The sequence below is a fragment of the Ochotona curzoniae genome, unplaced genomic scaffold, assembly GCF_017591425.1.
Source record: "Ochotona curzoniae isolate NIBS_2020 unplaced genomic scaffold, NIBS_Ocur_1.0 contig_1274, whole genome shotgun sequence".
NCBI classification, from domain to species: Eukaryota; Metazoa; Chordata; class Mammalia; order Lagomorpha; family Ochotonidae; genus Ochotona; species Ochotona curzoniae.
This window is the reverse complement of record NW_024465023.1, coordinates 10,300-29,770: the sequence shown is the minus strand read 5'-3', so window position 1 is coordinate 29,770 and position 19,471 is coordinate 10,300. Positions and strand designations below refer to the sequence as shown.

Sequence of the window (19,471 nt, the reverse complement as noted above, 5' to 3'; positions counted from 1 at the left end):
GGAGAAAGGAAAATACCATGTGAAGAGAAAATTAATTTTCAGGTAGGAATGTAAATTTTAATGAGTAATCTGTTTGCCTAAAGCAAAGATTGCTAGCACGCTATTTTGGGTGATTTGATTCTACTGGTGATAACCTTCTTCCTAGTTTGGGCAGTTAGTATGAGAAGACGTGTGTGTGTGTGTGTGTGTGTGTGTGTGTGTCTGGAGGAGCAAGAGTGTCTTGGGGAGATCAGTGCTATTTCTCTGTTGGGCTCCACATTTAGCCCACTGTATGCAGGATAATACAAACACTTGGTGATTCATGAATTCATCAGATGGATAGAACCTGTGGTGTCCCGGGGGCATAAAACAGTAAGGAAAAATAAAAATTCAGGTGATAATGATAATACTACTAATAACACATGAAAAAATCAATTGACATATAAAGGAATGTCAATTAAGCTCACAGGAGATCTCTCACAGGAAACTCTACAGGCAAGAAGAGAATGGAGTGACATATTCCAGATTCTAAAAGAAAAAATTGTCAGCCTAGGATAACATATCCAGCAAAGCTTTCTTTCGTCTTTGAAAATGAAATAAAATTCTTGCAGAGTAAAGAAAAGCTAAAAGAATTTGCCTCTTTCAAACCTGTCCTACAAATGATACTTCACGATGTTCTCTTGACAGAGAAGAGGAATACCACCTACCAAAACCAAAGGCAAATGTGAAGAACATCCCAGTAGAATGACAGAAGACTAAACCAATGAACAACCCTTTCCTAAAATGACAAGACCAAAGTACCACCCATGTATATTTAACTCTGAATGTAAATGGCTTAAGCTCAACCAAACATCATAGATTAGTAGACTGGATTAAAAAACAAAACCCATTCGTTTATTGTCTGGAGAAGACACACCTCACCAACAAAGATCAGCGAAAACTATATCACATGGGTTTTGTTGTTTTTCTGTTGGTTTCATCTCTTCAAAACACTTTTTTCTGATTAAATCATTCAATGACTCGTAGATTATACAGTGGCATCATTTTCTTCAAGAAAGTTCTTGATTTTCATTTCTTCAGCTGCTCATTAGTTATTTAATAGCATGTTATTTAACTTCTTGGTGTTGTTAATTTCTTTTTTTCTCCTGGATGTTGAGTTTGTTTTGTGGCTCTTCATTTAAGAGAATGTATATTAGCTGTGTAATGGAGACTGTCTTATTTAGTAACATGTCAGTTAACTTCCTGGCATTGTAAATTTCTATTTTTCTCCCTGTTGTTGATTTTGTACCATGACATTTCATTTAAGGGAATGTACAGTAGCTGTGTAATGGAGACTGTCATATCTAGTGATATGTCATTTAACTTCATGGCATTGTAAATTTCTATTTTTCTTTCTATTGTTGATTTTGTATTATGACTTTTCATTTGATGAGATGTACTGTAGCTGTGAAATGGAGACTAACATCCAGATGTGAGGATGCAGTGTAGTATGCATTTCTGTTTCCAGACAAAGATGGACTTACAATGAAACTGTTTACTATATCTTGACAGTAGGATTCTGGACTCTTTGCCATTGTCTATGCTCACAATGATGGGCATATGACTGAGTGTGAAGAACTATATGTTAGTAATGATATAAAGGAACTAGGTGTGGGGGGGGGGAGGGAATTGGGGAAAGGATAAGGGAATGCAGAACTGTTTCATAAAATGATAGCAATAATAATAAAATGTAAAAAAAAAAAAAAAGAAATTAGGGAGTTGGTTGCAACCTGCAATGGATGAAACTCCACACACATCAAGTTCTGGATACTTAGTGAACTCCACCTGGAGCCATTCAGCAATATATTGACAAGTATTTCTTGGGTATCATCCAACAGATGCTTGAAATAAGAATTTCCCTTTGGAAGATCACAGGTTAATGTCAGAATGACATATATCCAAATAATTGTGAATTGATTCCTAGCATGTTTGAAGTTACTTCCAACTCTGCTTACGGACTCTTTTGATGATGTAAATCCCACTGAATTAAATAAAAGACCTTTAATTGTTCCCTTGGAGTCTAGATAAGAATTATGATTGGGTATGACCCAGAAAATCTATTGTTTCAAGACTCTGATCCTGAGAGGGCCCTTTGGGTCCCTCAGAGAAGCATAACTAGCATTAATTGTTTAAATTAAAACCAAGGGTACTCACAGAAGGGATCTTGATCCATAGGGAATAAAAATAATTTGTCCAAGCTTTGCTATACAGGCAAGGACTTAAAATTTTAACCTCATTTCTGAATGTTTTGTAACAAAATAATCACTTAGAATTCACACATAATATAAAGCATTGGGGAGAATTTTCCCTAGCCAGAACTGAGCTGGTTCATGCACAAGTGGAAACATGGCTGTACCTTGGAAGGTTCCTACATATGCAAAGTTTGTAAGTTGTTGTTTTAGAGGCTGTCATTACTTCTTTGTGTATGTGAATTGACATATTTCTGGCTTCCCTACAGATCTCCTCAAGAACACACTTTTATATCAAGAAGATCAAATTTAGTGATGAACGACATAGAAAGGAAATACAGGGCCCAGAATAGTGTAGGCCAGCAACAGAAATGCATCATTTTTCTTTCAATATTGTCTGAGGTTGGACCTAAGCCCCAGGTTGATCTTAACCTGTAGTTAGATTCCTCCCTCTCACTTAACTCCAAACAAACCGGTATACTAATTTTTTTTTTCTTATTGACCTTGGGACATGGATGAGATGAATAGCAATACTGCCTGGCTCATCAGCTGTTCTGCCTTCTCCCCTGCCTAAAATGCCAGTGACTGACAAGAAGGTCCATGTTTACCAAACATTATAAAAACATCGTAGACAATATCCACATGCATTGGGCAATACTAGCTTGGAAGGACAAAAATATAATATCTACTCCCATCTGTGTGTTGGTCCCTTCTGAAAATGGGAACACATATGGTTAGCCTGTGTTAATTAAGCCCAAACATGGATTGGATTCAACTTGGAGAGCAGTTGATAAATCTGCAGTGAAAACTCCCAAATGTTCCCGTATTTCCTGAGCACAAATGTTTTGAATTGGCGAGGGCTAAATTCAATGCTATCAGGAAAAAAGAGCTCAGATTATCAAAGTTTTAAATAATCAGTACTGTTGACATTTTTGCTTCATTTTAAATGTCACAATCACTTCACCTCAATGTTATACACACATTCATCAAGATAAAATGATTATCAGCCTGCATATTTAAAATAATGAAGAGTTGTCCATTGTCATTATGTGTTTAATGTTATAGCTATTTTACAATGGCATTGAGGTGAAAAACAGAGAAAAACTTAGTATAATAATTTTATTAATATTTCATTTGAGATTATCTTACTTTGGGAGAAACTAAGTGTCAATATCCCCTTGTGAACTGCAAATCTGATTTTGAGTAAACTAAAGTAACTTTGTCTCTGTTGACAACTAACACCAAAGTTGTGTTACTTGGCTGGTGTTTTGCTGCATTGTAACTGGTGGAGAGAGTTGCTGGCCACTGTTTGTGATGTCAAAGGTTGTAGAGAGAACTAAGTTCTAATCAGATGAGTGGCTCCTAGGTGGTACAGGTCCTGAATTAGAATGTGTACATAGGTAAGAATTAGGGAGGATAAAGAAAACTGCCTCTCCCTCTTCCCCTTGTCCTCCAGCAGCTTAGAGCTATGAGGACATTCATTCATTAACAGGTAGTATGAACCTGGAACTAAGAAACCTGGCAGCTGAAAGAGAGATTAAATGACTTTTTTTAAATGGACTAGGTGTCTTAGTATATATTCACTATATGTACGAAATGGCTTATATTGAGGTTGAGCCCAACTCTTTCCTTTAGAACTGACATCTGTGACACTTGTATATCATTCCGTATATCCCCTATATCTCTATTTGCTTTCTGTTCTTCATCTAACTGCTCAGATTTAACAAACGATTCCCACATAAAGGAAACATGAAATGATATCTTTGTTGTATTGTTTTTTCTTAAAGATTTATTTTATTTTTATTGGAAAGGCAGATATACAGAGAGGAGAGACAGAGAGGAAGATCTTCCATCCGATGATTCACTCCCCAAGTGAGCGCAACAGCCAGTGCTATGCCGATCCGAAGCCAGGAGCCTCTTCCGAGTCTCCCACACGGGTGCAGGTTCCCAAAGCTTTGGGCCGTCCTCAACTGCTCTACCAGGCCACAGGCACGGAGCTGGATGGGAAGCGGGGCTACCAGGATTAGAACCGGCGCCCACATGGGATCCCGGGCGTGCAAGGCGAGGACCTTAACCACTTGCGCCATCGTGCTGGGCCCTGTTGTATTGTTTTTTGACAGAAATGATTCATTAGCTGTCATATGGCTTTGTTCTGAGAATATGTCACAAGTGAAATTTTATGTAATGATATATGTACATGTGAGTGCTTGTGCCTATGTGTATGCTTCATTATCTTTCTGTGACTCCCCGATGGTAAATGTATATTCTTCAGTTCAGATGTTGGTTTGTTGTTTGAAGTTCCACAAAGAGAAACTTTTTGGAGAGACTGTTGATCTTTGCAAATAAAGTCTCCCTTTTTAAAAATGGAGTACATTTCGTTTGAGCTGCATTGATATTAGGCATGTTTATTTTGAGTTCAAGTTCATCCAGGGAACTTTGAAAACTGGCAGTAGGAACCAGGTAGAATCCCTGGTAGATACAAATTGAACACCAGAACCTGTTATTTTCCTTTGGCTTCCTGACAGGAGAAAGTTCAGGTAATGAGGAATAGCAGAATAAATAGCCCTCCAGGGCCCGGCGCGGTGGCGTAAGTGGTTAAGGTCCTCGCCTTGCACGCCCGGGATCCCATATGGGCGCCGGTTCTAATCCCGGCAGCCCCGCTTCCCTTCCAGCTCCCTGCCTGTGGCCCGGGAAAGCAGTCGAGGACGGCCCAAAGCTTTGGGAACCTGCACCCGTGTGGGAGACCCGGAAGAGGCTCCTGGCTTCGGATCAGCATAGCATCGGCTGTTGCGCTCACTTGGGGAGTGAATCATTGGACGGAAGATCTTCCTCTCTGTCTCTCCTCTCTGTATATCCACCTTTCCAATAAAAACATAATAAAATAAATCTTTAAAAAAAAATAGCCCTCCATTCTGCTGGTTCAAATCTATCATGTAGTTTCTTTAACCTATGGGTTCAGTCAGTCACTGTCACAGATAATTATCCTCACATATATGTCTAAAAGTACATAAATCTATAATTCATGACCACATTATAAAAGAGTGTCTCAGGAATACTGCTGATTGAATCAGAGGGCACAAATGATCTAGTTTATAGTTGGAAAATTTCTCCACAAGGGAGCTCAGTATTGAGTTGTTGTCATTGTGTAACTAATATAAGTGTTTTCAGGCTGCCTCTTAAACTACCAGTTGTCCAGTCTTCTCTACCCCGCCTGAAATCAAGTTCCTCTCCTCAGAAGGTGGATGCTTAGTTTGGTAAAGAAGGGATCAAAGATACAAAAATGGTTTGAAATTCCGAGTCTCCTCTTGCTGACTCCAAGCTCTAAGCAGGCATGGTGAACCTATTCTTCTTTACTCATCTGGAAAAAAAAAGTTTTATGATTTGGGAGGGAGTTGAAGATCATTTTCAGTTATATACTTTTGTTAGAGCTAAAAGGAGCCCCAGACTTCATCGAATATCCTGGTTCAGATGCACCTTACAGAGGAAAATGAGACTGTGAATGATCAAATGATGGAATTGGCGAGGCTGTTCTATGATCCTGGAAGATGCAGTTAATGCTAGAAGGATACAGAGCACACAATGCTCTGAGCTACCTTCTCGCTATTTTCTTCTCTGTGCCATTGCCTCAAGATCAAACTCTGATGAATGTTAATGCAATAGAAAGTCACTTCCAAGGGAGAAAACCTATGGTTGCTATTACTAGTCCAGTCAGGTAAACACTCAAGGACAAATTGTTGTGCCAAATGCTAAGTATTTCAGTGCACAATTCCCTTTATGTTCAAGTAAGGCTAAGAAACTTTGTCTGCTCTGTTTGAATCAATGAAACAACACAGCATTCTAGCCCGAATTGTTTTATGAGAGCCTGCCATGAACACAGAATATCTGTCACATTTTATTTCTTCTACCCTCAGCCACAGCTTGTTAGAACGCCCTGCTCCCAAAATATTGTGCTGTGCCACTTGGCTCATCAGCCCGTTCTGAATCTACTAGCATTTATGTATGTCAGGTCTTCCTACCTTCCTAATTTTGCTTGCCTCTGCGAGTTGCCACCTCACTGGGGTATTGGGGATTTCTCTGCACACCCATCCTAAAAAAATGTTCTGTACCTAAACTGATGACATACGTCTTGCTAGAGTTATAAGCCAGTTCAGACCACCTGAAAAACAACCAAGTTCAGCAAAATCATGCTTCAACACTATAAACAGCTAAATACTAAAATGAAAATAGACACGAGACAGCTGAATAGTAATCTATAGCCATTTTGAGGTGTATAGAACCAGGCTGAATATAAACCAAAATTGAAATGTCTATGAAGAAGTCACAGGATGTGGTTAAGAACCTGCATTTTGTCATTAATATATTGGTTAATCAATACCACGTCAATTAATGCCATAATGTTGTAAATTGTTGTTGATATTATGTTGGGGTTTTTAATTGATTGGGATGATACTTTGCCGGCTTTACCTTCGGACCAGAGATGGTCACACCAAGAAATCATTGAACTCACCAGGAGAATAAGATGCTGGACTTTATGCTTGGTAAATACTTCCAATGAAAGAATCTCAACTGAATTTGAACTGTGGTAATGCAACAAGGTGGAGGAATCCACCATGGGGGGAGGTTTCGGGGAGGGGTAGAGGGAATCCCAGTGCCTATAACACTGTGTCACGTAATGCAATGCAATTAATAATAATAAAAATATAGATTTATGTATTTCATCAGAATTGAGAATAAGATAATCAAAGCATCACCAATGATAACATTTAGGCAGGTCATAGTTCACTGTGCATTTTCTTTTCAGCTCTGACATCATTTAGTTATTTTCGTTTCCTATGCCGTAAAATAATCCTGTAGCTATAGTTAGAATCTTTTGAAGTTACATCAGAACAAATGATGAGTCAATAATGGGAAGCAATATGAGAAAAGCAGGCCTTTTATCTGTCTAGGTAGAACTGGTCATTAGATTGGATTTTCGAGAGGGGAGGGTATTGTTGGCTATCTGATTAGAAGGAACATTCACCACTTCAGTGGTGATGTAATATATCGTCAGAGGGAGAAGTTATGTCAGTCCCCAGGAGTCCTCTGTTAAAACTCATGTACTACTGGGAAGGTGAGACACTGAATCATCAACACCTAAGATTGTGAATGGATTTCAAAATATATTAGCAAGAATATCACTTCCAATGCCACATATAAAATAAGCTTTAGGTCAGATGAGAATTGCTGATGAGGTGAGCAGATGCCTTGGAGATGTGTAGTGCTCTTTGGAGTGATTGTGCCATGATTATTGACAACTGGGAGATTCTCAGTAGTAGTTAAAAGTGGCTGAGTCCCCCAGGCATCTGGTTAGTCAAATAAAACAGCTCTATAATATGTCAAGTGGGCACATGAGGTACATTTAAAAGCAAGTTACTAGGAGGGTCATAGCCACGTTAATAAAGGTAAGGGCCCCTTTGTATAAACAAGCAAAGCAAAAACAACTTGAATATCCTGATATACAAAAAGTCCCTAAGCACTTTTAGAAGGGGGTAAATAACACTTGCATTTCTGCTGAGTCTTTGGGTTAAGAAGTCCTGCCATATATAATTTCATATCCAAATTGTGCATATGTTGAATTCTTTAAGTTTCAAATTTGTAGGGATCTACCTTGGTCAGTTACTCTTTGTCCTAGAGGCTAGAACAGGATATGCAATGTTTAGATTTTAAGAAGATATTAAGAATCCTAGAATTGACGGCAATGCCATCTTGAGTGTTTAGCTATATAGCATACACCATTTTCTACTAATGCTCATAAATAAATTGTCTCTGTTTCAAAGCTGACAATAGAAGTCCAGAGAAGTAGCAAATTCTCTGAAATTACACAGTAAAATTGCAGCCAGAGACGCATACTATGCCGTGTCGAAAGTCTAAGTCTCCCATAGTATCACAAGTAACCAGGATAGCATTTAGCACACATAATTAACAAATGGAGACAAAACAAACAAGAAGTAGATATACTATGTAACAATATATGCTATATAAAATTATAAAATAGATCTCCTTATTAAAAGAAAATCATTTCAGTTTGAATATAGTTTTGTCAGATATTTGCATAAAGTTTAAGACATGCCATCTTCTCATTTTTATATCTTCTTCTAATAATCCTTGTAAAACAGTTGGTTCCAAAAGATATATCTTTGAAGTTGTCTTTGACTTTGGACTGAGTTGGGATAAACAAAGTGATATAAGATAGGAGATATCAGTTTTGAAATACAAGTACAAACCCATGATCCTTGTCCTACCTTTCCTAATTATTTGACTCAAGTAACTTCTGAAAGAAGCCTTTTTCTTACCAGTAAAAACAAGGGTGCTGGATTGGATAGTTCTAAGAAAACTTCAAATTTTAAAGACTACTGCTATATTTTTTATAAAATTAGCATTCCAACAGAAAAGTCTCTGAAGCAATAGGATGTAAATGAAGCAATCAATTATTAGCAAAAGTGTCATGGATAAGCTTGTTTTTCTCCAGTAAGGCTCACTTTCTGGTTTTTAAATTAATTTTATCCACCATTATCCAGTGATGTCCTCACGTTGATATTAATGCATTGAAACGAATCCAACGAATATTAGCATTAGTTTTCCCTTGACTTCCAGTTAAACTAAGTCCAGTAATTTAGGAATGTGGGTGCCAATCCCAAAATGCTAACAATATTTGTGCTGTACAATTCATTTGCAAAATTAGAGCCACTCTTCCTTGTTTCCTGTTTATTTCAGTTAATCATGCACCCACTTTTCTAGTTAGACTGGTTCCCTTCCAGGACAAGGAAGCTCTATATCTTTAGTTGCAAAGTAATGACTGGCTCATTGAAAATACTTCCAGGCAAGTAAGTAGATCTCTGCAGTTGAAATCTGCCAAAAATTTGTGTTTCCTTAAAGTGACATCTCCAGCTATCCTGCCCCAAGGATTTTTCCTCTGATTTTAATGAATGTATGCCAAGAAAAAGTCTAATCAGTCTTTTGTAGGACAAACTCTGCTCTATCAAAAAACAATTGTTAGCACATTTCAGAGCCTGTAAAACACTGTCGTCCAGAACCAGAGTCGAAGAAATAGCTCTGGATCCAGGTTCCAGAAGCATTCTATCCTTTGCAGTTGTGAAATGCAAAGAGAGGAAGCAGTAAGACGCACCACCCCTGTCTTGCTTGCAGCAGTGTTTGATGCCAGGTGTTTACAGCCACCCAAGGCCCAGAGGCTGAGCTGCCGCAGCTGAGACCCATGCTGCTTGTTATAACTCTCCTTCCCAGCACCATGCTCTACATATGTCCCATTTCATCAGGTCACATCAGCTTAGGTCATGCCCGATTCTGCAGCTAGTGCTAAACAAATGCATCACCGTGCAGAATGTTCCATGTTTCCTTAAAAGTGGAGTAGGCAATGGGAAAATGTTTCCTGTTTTTTTTTTTTTCCTCAAGCATTGACTTTCACCTTTTACAGATTATCAGTCTCTTGCATTTTCAGAAAACATTGGAGATTTTAACCATTAGCAAGTGTGAAATTATTGAGGTATAAGAAGTAAAATACATGCACACATATACTGACACACTTTTACACAAATAGTAGAGTTTAGTGCCGATATTCTGTTGGTAAGTATGCAAATATGTGAAAATTAGTTACAAGCATATTAGCTGTCTGGTTTTTTTGGGGGGGGCAGGGTAGTAACCTAAGAGAGAGGGAGATTATACAGAGGACCTTTAAAATGTCAATAGTTACTTGGTAAACTAATTAACTCTTACATAGTACATTGCCAGACATTTGGAAGATGTAACAAAAGAGGCAAAAGTGAGTTGTTTAGTTCAAAGAGCATACTATTTTAAAAGAATGTGGATTTTGTGAAAGTTTTTAAATGCTAGTTTCTATTTTCATTGACATGATTCTGTGTATCTATGCTAGAAAATTACAGACACTGGGCAAATCTCATCTGCCACCTGTTTTTGTAGTTTTATTGAAGCCCAACAGCACCACCCAAGTGTTTGTATGTTATCTATAGCTGATCTTAAGTGAAAAAGACATAGCAGATGTCACAAGGCCAGCTTAGCTTGCCCAGAAAACACTTGCTGATGTTTCCATAATTCATTCTTAGAAGAATACTCAGAGATAAATGTGATGTTTCTCATTTTCAGTTAAGGTAACTGAGCATCATAAGTTATATAATTTGGTGCCCAAACCTAGGTTTGATTCTACATTTATCTTATTTAAAAAAAAATCCCTGTTCTTATGCTATCCTCGTGTATAGACATAGCCAAAATATAAGCAAGGAAAAGTAACAGCCTGGCAGAGTCACAGAGTTTTTTTCCATTAGAGTTCAGAAAAAAAGGCTTTTTTGAGCCTGTTACAATAAAGATTCTGGAGAAGATTGCGTGAATATGAAAGTAAAAATGAATCTCAACAACTATCCATGCTGTGAGACCAAGCCAAATTGGAAGATCAAGGTCATGTGAAGTTAGAAGATCAGCTGAGGTTAGAACCAGGTCTCCACTCACCCAGCCCAGAACACATGTGCTATGAATGTCCATGCTGAACAATGGAATCATTTTATAAGTGTGGCTGAAAGTTACAAAATAGCAGAACATTGCAAATGAGAATTTTTACATTTTGTGATGAAATTGAAAATGCTGTACTTCTACTGAAACCACCAAAAAACACACCTGTGCAGGTATTTACATACCTGTCATCACTGAACCACCATCCTACCAGAAACATTTTTATTGTAAAGAATCATGCCTATGAGACTGTGGGCATTTCTGGCACTATCAAATGTTTTATAATTCTGCCCTATGGAACCAGGTAGAATTAGCCAACAGAACAGTGGAACAGTGAATAGTTGCAACCTATGGAGGCTTACCTGATACTGTAGAGCACTTTGCCATTTTTTGAAATCCGCAGCAATTTGTTGTCAGTGGTGACATCATGGAAGTTTGCACCCTTCTCATTGGCAAAAAACAAATCTGGCTTCCAAATGGAGTCTAGCATGGACGGGTCCAAGTCCAGGGAATCATCTGGGTACTCACTGTATGCCAGTCGTGAATCATTCCATTGTTGTCGCAGAAAAATGTTCACTCGATAGTCCTATAGAAATGTGATTCACAAAAGTTACTTCTTACCTACCTTGACATAAGTAGGCCATCTGTTTTTGTTTTTCACCCTTCTCTCTTACTGAATACAGACAGCACTGATTATAGGTAAATCAGGCCATATAAATCTTGGTCAAAATAAACCACATACTTCTCTATTAGGAGTGGAAACAAAGGGAAAGAAAGACTCACTCCAACTAGAACACCAGTAGAGCAATGGTTGAAATTTTTGTGTTGGAACTATTCATCTGGGATGAACTAATACAAACTCAAGCTGCTTTAGCTATGGAAGAGGTAACAATGAGTACAAAAGTCAGCCTGTTATGGCCTAGTACAAATTAGACTCATTTTCCAAATCAGAATAGAAACCATCTTCAGTCTCTGCTCAGATGCTCTGGACAGAACAAAACCCACTGTGCAGTTTTGGTATTGGACTTCTTATGAGATGGTGACATGATAGAGAGTAATATTGTTTAAGATGTTTCACATTGACAAAATATTTCCCTCATAATTACTTGGTAAGCATTCTTAAATATTTCATTTTCTCTGAATGTGTTGTGTCTACAACTCACCAATTTTATGCTTCCTCCAAACAATTTTTATGCTTTCTCAGTGTGAGCACCACTATCAAAGGTTCTCCCCCTTGTGGGAGTCATAGCCATACCTTAGGCATTCCCATTTGGTGTGGGAATTTCCTCCAATATTAATGAGTCAACTTAGGGGTAGTGACTGCTCTCCTGGATGCTTTCATTCAAAGATCTTTAGTACTGCTTCACTGGATAATCTAAATTCTGAGGTTTCATGCATATCCTTTAGTCAGATGAGACTATGATTTCAGAGTTGATAGTTGTCTACTCTTGATACTGTGGTCATTTATGATGATATCTATTCATTTACTCTTATTCTCTTTATCTTTGTATTCTCACTTTCCCCATGTTCACATGTTTGGCACCTGTATTTTGACATTATGTAACTAACTCACTATGATGATGATGTTGTCCTGGCTTGCCTGAGAACTTCTCTGTTTTAACCCACAAAAGTCTCACATTGAGAAATTTTCGTTAGCTCCAGGGATAGTTGTCCTTTCTACCAGGTACTGTGAAGATAATCCAAGGCTGGCCAGCTTGAGTTAATTCCTCCAGGGCTAAAAGGGGAAAAAATTGTCAAGTTGTACATCTCAGGGTATATGGAAAAGAGTTTCAATCCAGTTCTTTTTGACCATTTGCTAAACTTTCCAAGTCGTGTGGATCTTTGTGCAAGCAGTCATCCTGATGGTCATGCTCCTACAGCATTTTAGAGTCAGCAGCTCTGGGAAGAGTATCCAGTGCAGCAGAAAGCAAGCCTAGTAACCACATAGTTAAAAACTACCAATTGATCCTAGAAACCCAGTTAAACTTGAGCTTTTCCATTGTGTAATTTTTCCATTGAAAACATTACATAGGCTTATACCAGATCTGCACAGCAAGTTCTCTGACTCAAGAGGGTGCCCTTTGGGTCTAGCCAGGCTTCCATCCCATTCTTTTGTTCACTGACCCCTGCAAGGAGTAGACCAAGTGACTGATAGAACTTCCTAATTTCTCATCACACAGTTTAGGAATTATGCAAAGGGAGCAGAAGGTTGTAACTGGAAAGAGATGATTATCAGTCTAGGAACTTCTGGGGAGCTGGTGTTACATGAAACTTTGAACTATGGTTTGAAGAAAAAATGAGAATTTTTGAAAATCAAAAAAGGAGCTATTAACTATAGAATAATCCAATTTACATACAACTATGCACTATACATATTAACTCTGAGATTTTCTTAAGCTTTCCTGAGGGAGGAAATGCAGCTTCTCCATGTATGACACCTACTGCCTTTTATTTCCTTAAGGAGGGATCTTTTTGTGAGGTGACTGTGTGTCTGTTTAACCAGGACACAGAAAAGAAGTTCCCATTCCTTAGCCTGTTTATGGAGGTAAAGAAAGTCTGGGAGGTAATAACGACTGGAAATAATAAATGAATGTGTTTACTGTCTTAGGCCACTGGGAGGCCAATGACCTTCCCCTATCCCTAGAATTAATATTAGTGTGGAAACGGTCATGTTCAACCAGAGAATATTGGGCAGCCAAATCCCTACGAAGGCCCCTTACAAACCTTGCTAGAATTAATGATGCATATTGAAAGGCTCTAGAGAATATTACATTAGTATCATACAGTAGAAAAACAATGACCTTTAAGAAAAACTTAGTATATTCATAGACTTCCACAGTTGGTATTCATCTTTTAAAAAACTGTTTTCTCATCGGTGTTTTCTAGTGTCACAGGTTTCTACTGTGAATATTATATGTAGAAATGATGAAATATATTCTCATAATATCAGAACTTTAAAAAGAATTCATCTATCTTACTACAGCAGTAAATAAAACAAATTTTATTTTTAAGCAAAAATAAATATAAAACTTTGAGGAAAAATTACACTTTATGCCACAATTATAACAAGTGTATGAAATAAGTGTTTTTGGTGTTAAATGCTTACACTTTTTAATGTACAGTAATTAAAATGTATCCACATTCAGGTTATAATGATATATAATATTCCAAAATAAAAAAAAAAACTCCTAGAATCATTTAGATTAAAAAAGGATATACAAAGTTACCGAGAAGAAGCTAACCCAGCAAGCAGATTGTCCAGGACTGAGGCTGTCTAATGCCACATGGACACATATGGATTAACTATGTCTTGATTTTGTTTATTTAGAGATAGAATTATTCTCTCATGCTATTCCAAAGATGCAAGAGGATAGTTGTTTGTTCTTTAGCTTTTTCTTTGCCTTTGTTTTTGCCTCTAGGTTTATTAAAATATTAAAAGGGAAGTAAATATTGAGAAGCATACCTAAGTGCATATTCAATTTTCTTTTACACTGCTGTCTCTCTATAGGGACATTTTCTGCTTCAGGTAAATGACATATTTGCACTAAAAGTTGCTTTTCTATTATCAGCTATTTGGGCATTAGATTAGAAAATGGAAATATTCACATTCCATACATATATATATCTTTAATTTTTTGAAAATTATATCTAAGTCACTTAAAACAAGTGATTCAGTTACCTTCATTCTATATTATTCTTTTGTTGCAACTTGAGAATTTCATTTTCATTTTTTCTGATGTTTTCTAATTCTTTGTTCACACTAAAAGATTGCTTCTTTAAACTGAGTTATCTTCTTAAATTGAATTACCTTGAAACTATTATATTTATATTAGCATTTATAGATAGACTGCTTCTGTCCATAATATTCCTATTAAACTTTACACCATTTCTCTCTTACTTCTGTGTATATACATTGCTCAGTCCAAGTATGTTCCAAGGTATCTATCATATGCTTGGTTGATTCCTCATACTGTCTATTATAACACTTTTGCTTTACCTCTGACTTTACTGCAGTAAAGTTTATATAATCTTGAGCCTGTGCTAGCTTTTTTTAAACAATCAAATCTCCAAATTTTATTTGTTGAAAATTTGTTTGTTGAAATTTTGTTTGTTGAAATTTGTCCTATGATGGTTTGGCTGTTGTAACTTTAGAAATCATATTGTGAGGGTTTATTTATTTGTTTCTTTCTCTTTGGCAGACCCTCCAAGAGTTGTCATAACAGATTTACCCACCTCAGGAGTCAGAAACAAAATGTATACCATGAATTGCAGCAACTCTGATAGTATAAGTTTGTTCCATATCTTACTTTATATATGTGACAGTCCATCTAGGCCTGTGATGACATGTTATTATAAGTAGCATATCTTATGTAGCATATCTTGCATTAAAATCAAGGCTGCATCTAGAAATTCTTGTAAAAATGGTGGGTAGCATTCTTTTATTTTCTTGGATGATTTGATATGGAAAGTTGGCCTTGAGCTTAAAATTATGGACGATTTCTGTATGATGAGGTCACAATTTAACATTACCTTGCTAATTGCGAGAACAAGGTTATCTTTTACGTATCAGTTTTTAAAACTGCCAAGCTTATGGTACACTGCTAATTCTTCCTTAAGAAGTTAGAAATAAGAAATGTGGCTTCTTGCTGTTCCTGATAAGTTGGTTCCTTCTTATGACTTGTTTACATAGCCATAGAATGAAAGGAAGCACATAGTCTCTTGTCAGTGGTTGTAACACAACTCACATACTAATGAGAGCCTGTAACATCTTTTTCAAATCCCACAGGAATGTGATTTCAGATTGAAGGTAAAGCTATTTTTCGCTCTGCTACAACAACCAGCAAAGCATATGGAATTTAGCTTTTGATGCAGAATTTGGGAGAGCCAGAGCTATGTTCTGAAGAGTAGATGGCCACACTTTCTATGCCTTCAGCTCCCCTCCTAGCTGAGAAGGGAAGGATCTGTTGCTGTGGCACGCATAGGATTCTAGCATCTGAAGGTTCACCTCACACACCATTCCCTCACGTGTTCTCATTGTCACTTGGAACCTGGAAAGAGAGTGTCTTTGCCATTTTTGTTGGCCTCGCTTTGGAGAGAGTTACATGCACCTGGTATGCACACACACTTGATCTTTCCTGAGATTACTAATATTATCAGACCATGCCTTGACAGCTAAAATGAACATTGCAGATACACTCTCTGTTCTGTAAATTGTTTTGCCATCAGCAAACAAGCAAAGAGGGCCAGAAAGAAAAATGCAAAGAAATGGTAAACTGACTTTCTCAAAATGGAATATAAGCTCTTCTGTCATGTATCCCTTGTAACACTGTGTACCATTCCTAATTTATTCTAGTATATATTTTTAACATAGTGTCAACCACCAATGCGTGCTGAATTATCCCCATGTCTCTTAATGAATGAAAAAACTTTGAATAATATATATCATTATAATGTTCCATAAAACTGTTCCTTAAGGTAGCAGAAATGTACTCTGTCCTGTGTGTACACATATTATACCAATGTATCAAAGGAGTGAGGTTGTTGTTGGGTTTGTATGTGAGCCTTCAGTCTGTATAAATTAGGGGGATATTATTAATCATAAGAAGAGCATACCAGTAGCAGCAAAGGAGAGTCACATTGAGTTTTTCGAAACAGATCATCATTGTCCCTCATCTGGTAAAATCTCCCCAAACTGAATCTTTCAGTAATGCGCTTCATGTAATGGGATGAGAGTGAAGTGTAAGGAGAGAAAAATGAACATGTTTAGAAACTCAAAATTCTTAGGTATTATTGAAAAATTTATTCTAGAAAATGTATATAAAACAAAACTAGTATCTTCAGAAAACATGAATCAACGTCCTAAGGTTTTATTCTCCAAGGAAGAATATGGTTGTCTTTAATTTTTTTTAATCTATTTTTCTGAGTCAGATTTTGTAAAATATTGGTAAATGTATAGATAGCAAAACCTTACAATTTGGGTAAAGGATGCTTGAGATATGACACTCTGAATATTTCTTAACCTCCATTGTGATGTGATTAGTAGATTGGGCGGGGGGGTTCTTGGGAGGTGATTATATCAAGAGGGTGAAACCCTCAGAAGTGAGATTTTGAACCTTTAAAAAGGAGCCGAGAGGTCTTTCCAGCATACGGGATACCAGAAGTCAGCAGTCTTTAACTCAAATAGAATCCTCAACAGAAACAGACCATGTTGGCCTGGCATATATCAGATGGAGTTCTACACAGGGCTTTGAGTATCTTAAAGATCACACCTTCCTCATTGCAGCAACTTTCAAGGCCTTAGGAGAATTTGAATACTGGCTATTTAAACACCTAGATCTTGGATTTTGGATTGCCAAGTTGTCTGTGGGTCAAATTTGGCCCTGACCCTGTTTTGTAAATAAAAATTTACTGGAGCACAACAACTACACCCATTTGTTCATTATAGTTGTTGTTATACACACACACACACACAACTACATATGTCAGTCTTTTATGTTTCTCTCAAAGGTTTAAGTATTTACTGTGTGACTTTTTGCAGAAAAAGTTTGATAATTCCTTATTTGATTGTCATGTAGATTTTCTTCTTTGATGTAAACATGATAGCATTTAAAATATTTTTGTAGTTTCACATAAAATGATAATTGAGGCAAACATTTTCAAGGTTAGATAAAGTTCATCATTACATCAAAATCTAAGACGTCAAAAGAAGCACACTACACATCACTTTTCTAACCATGCAATTCAATCTGTCTTACACAGCAGGGAACAAGCAGTCTGTTGATGTTACCCTTGAGCAACGCTTTGCATATTTTCTGATAGGAAATGTGACAAAGGGTATTTAATAAGTGGCTAGGAAGCATTTAAGCAGCCCATTTATTAAATACCTTCATTAGCTGTTAAGGGCAGAGGAAAATAAGACTATTCATGGTTTCCATTTTCATCTCCTTAAATGTTGAGTTTTTTCTTGCATTAATGAACATTGAAAAGGTACATATTTACATTTTTGATTGAGTAAGATGCAATGATGAGATTTAATCAAAGCAACCCAGGAGTTTGATTAATGCAATCAGCATTAGGTCGTGCAAATATTGTCATTGAATGCCATCGTGTAAAGCTGGTGACAGTGATTTGGGCTCTTGGAGGCTTTCCCCTCTCTTATTAAGATAGAGTCAAAGAATCAGAGGGAGAGAGGTAGAAGCTGAATGCCAAGTCCAAAGTTGTGTTATTCTTTGCATGCTTAGCTGTTCTTGTGAGCCCTTCAATAATCCTATCAAAACTGTCTTCTTAGGTGCAACCCTTAATGCATTATACCCTGCCAAGTACCCAAAACCGCATTTCTTGACAACACTACTCCAGAGTAACATTAGAATTGACAATGGAGTTGCATTATGTCTAATTTTGCCAGTGAAAAGGAGTGATGAGTTGTAAATGATTTCTAGTATCAAGGATGCTACAAAATGTACTAATGTGTTAAGAATAGTTCTAGTGTCCTGAAGAGGAAATTCAAAAGACAAAGGAACTGTTTGTACTTCTCAATGGTGTTATGCTCATTATTTTATTACTTGAAAAATTTAAGCCCTGCAGCCACTGTACTAATTAGTCAAGCTCAGTTATGTTTATTTTTGTCTCAGAATAACATGACTGTATGCTTTTCAGAGACATGCAGATTAGAACCAACCAATTGATTTAGGACTTAGAACAAGCTGGGGACAAAAATACTTAGAGTAATTTCCATACTATGGACTGCTACCATGTGAAGTAAAACTAATGATCTCAATAGGTCATGTCACGTGCACATGACCGTGACTGTTATCAGGAAACTTGGTTGGTTTTATGGAATCTGGAATCATTTCCACATGTATAAAAGATGTTTGTGTGCAATCTATGATGAGCCGTTGGTATTATCTCCATGTTTTTTTTTAAAGACACAGATATTATATAATTGCTGTAGACTTGGGACTACTTTCTATTACTAATAAAATTGTGCACACATGTATACACACGGATGTGTGTGTCTGAGTGTTACTGTAAATTCGTCCTTAAATGTGTTCCACAGGGAGGTTTAACTATGGTAAAACTTCCATTATATGTGAAAGATCAGCTATTATGTCTCTTGGCAAGAGATTACCCAAAATGAGGGCATATAAAACATTGCATTTTAGAGGTGACTAACATTGGAAATTGGCACTCAGCAAGTATCTCAGAAATGTGCCCTTTAATCCAACATCCCATTCCTTCACCCGATGGCTTCAATGCTCAGTCCCACTCACCATTGTAGTTTCTGCTATTGACCCAAAGCTGTTGATAAATATGTTGCAGGTAACATTTACAGGAGGCCCTGCAAGTTGAACAATAGAAAGTTTGACAGGTTGTGTCATCGTATAATTGAGTCACATTTTTCTCTTGCCAGTGGCATTGTAGCACTTACCATGGTGGTTTCTGTGACTGATCCAAAACTGTTGATAAAAATATTGCAAGTAACGTTTACTGGAGGACCTGCAGAACGCAATAAGAATATTGCAATAGGCATTGAAACAAAAATACAGCCCCATTAACATTTGTGATATGGCTAGAAGTGTAAATAAAATTAAAATGATGGCAAGATTGCAAAAGAAATGTATCCAGCGGCATATAATGATAACATTTCCAATTACTATTTTGGGTGATGACAGTTAAGCAATGGGTAACATAGCCTGAAGAGTTTGGGATTTGGAAAATATAAACTGAAGACAGTTGAACTCAATCCA

At 37.1% G+C, this 19,471-nt stretch overlaps 1 protein-coding gene across 2 annotated transcripts in view; it reads right to left on the bottom strand.

Moving 5' to 3' along the window:
• Positions 1–19,216, bottom strand: part of GLRA2 (glycine receptor alpha 2) — a 112,343-nt gene extending 93,127 nt beyond the window's left edge. The window contains exons 1-2 of one of the 2 annotated variants that reach the window (XM_041001117.1): positions 19,153–19,216; positions 11,087–11,310 (exon numbers count right to left, since the gene is read on the bottom strand). In XM_041001117.1, the coding sequence (XP_040857051.1) occupies positions 11,087–11,310; positions 19,153–19,155 (227 nt within the window). In that variant the 5' untranslated portion in view covers positions 19,156–19,216. Of the gene's footprint in view, positions 1–11,086; positions 11,311–18,994; positions 19,059–19,152 lie in introns of those variants that run through there. The other variant, XM_041001127.1, reaches the window with a different exon arrangement.
• Positions 19,217–19,471: the final 255 nt, after the last annotated feature.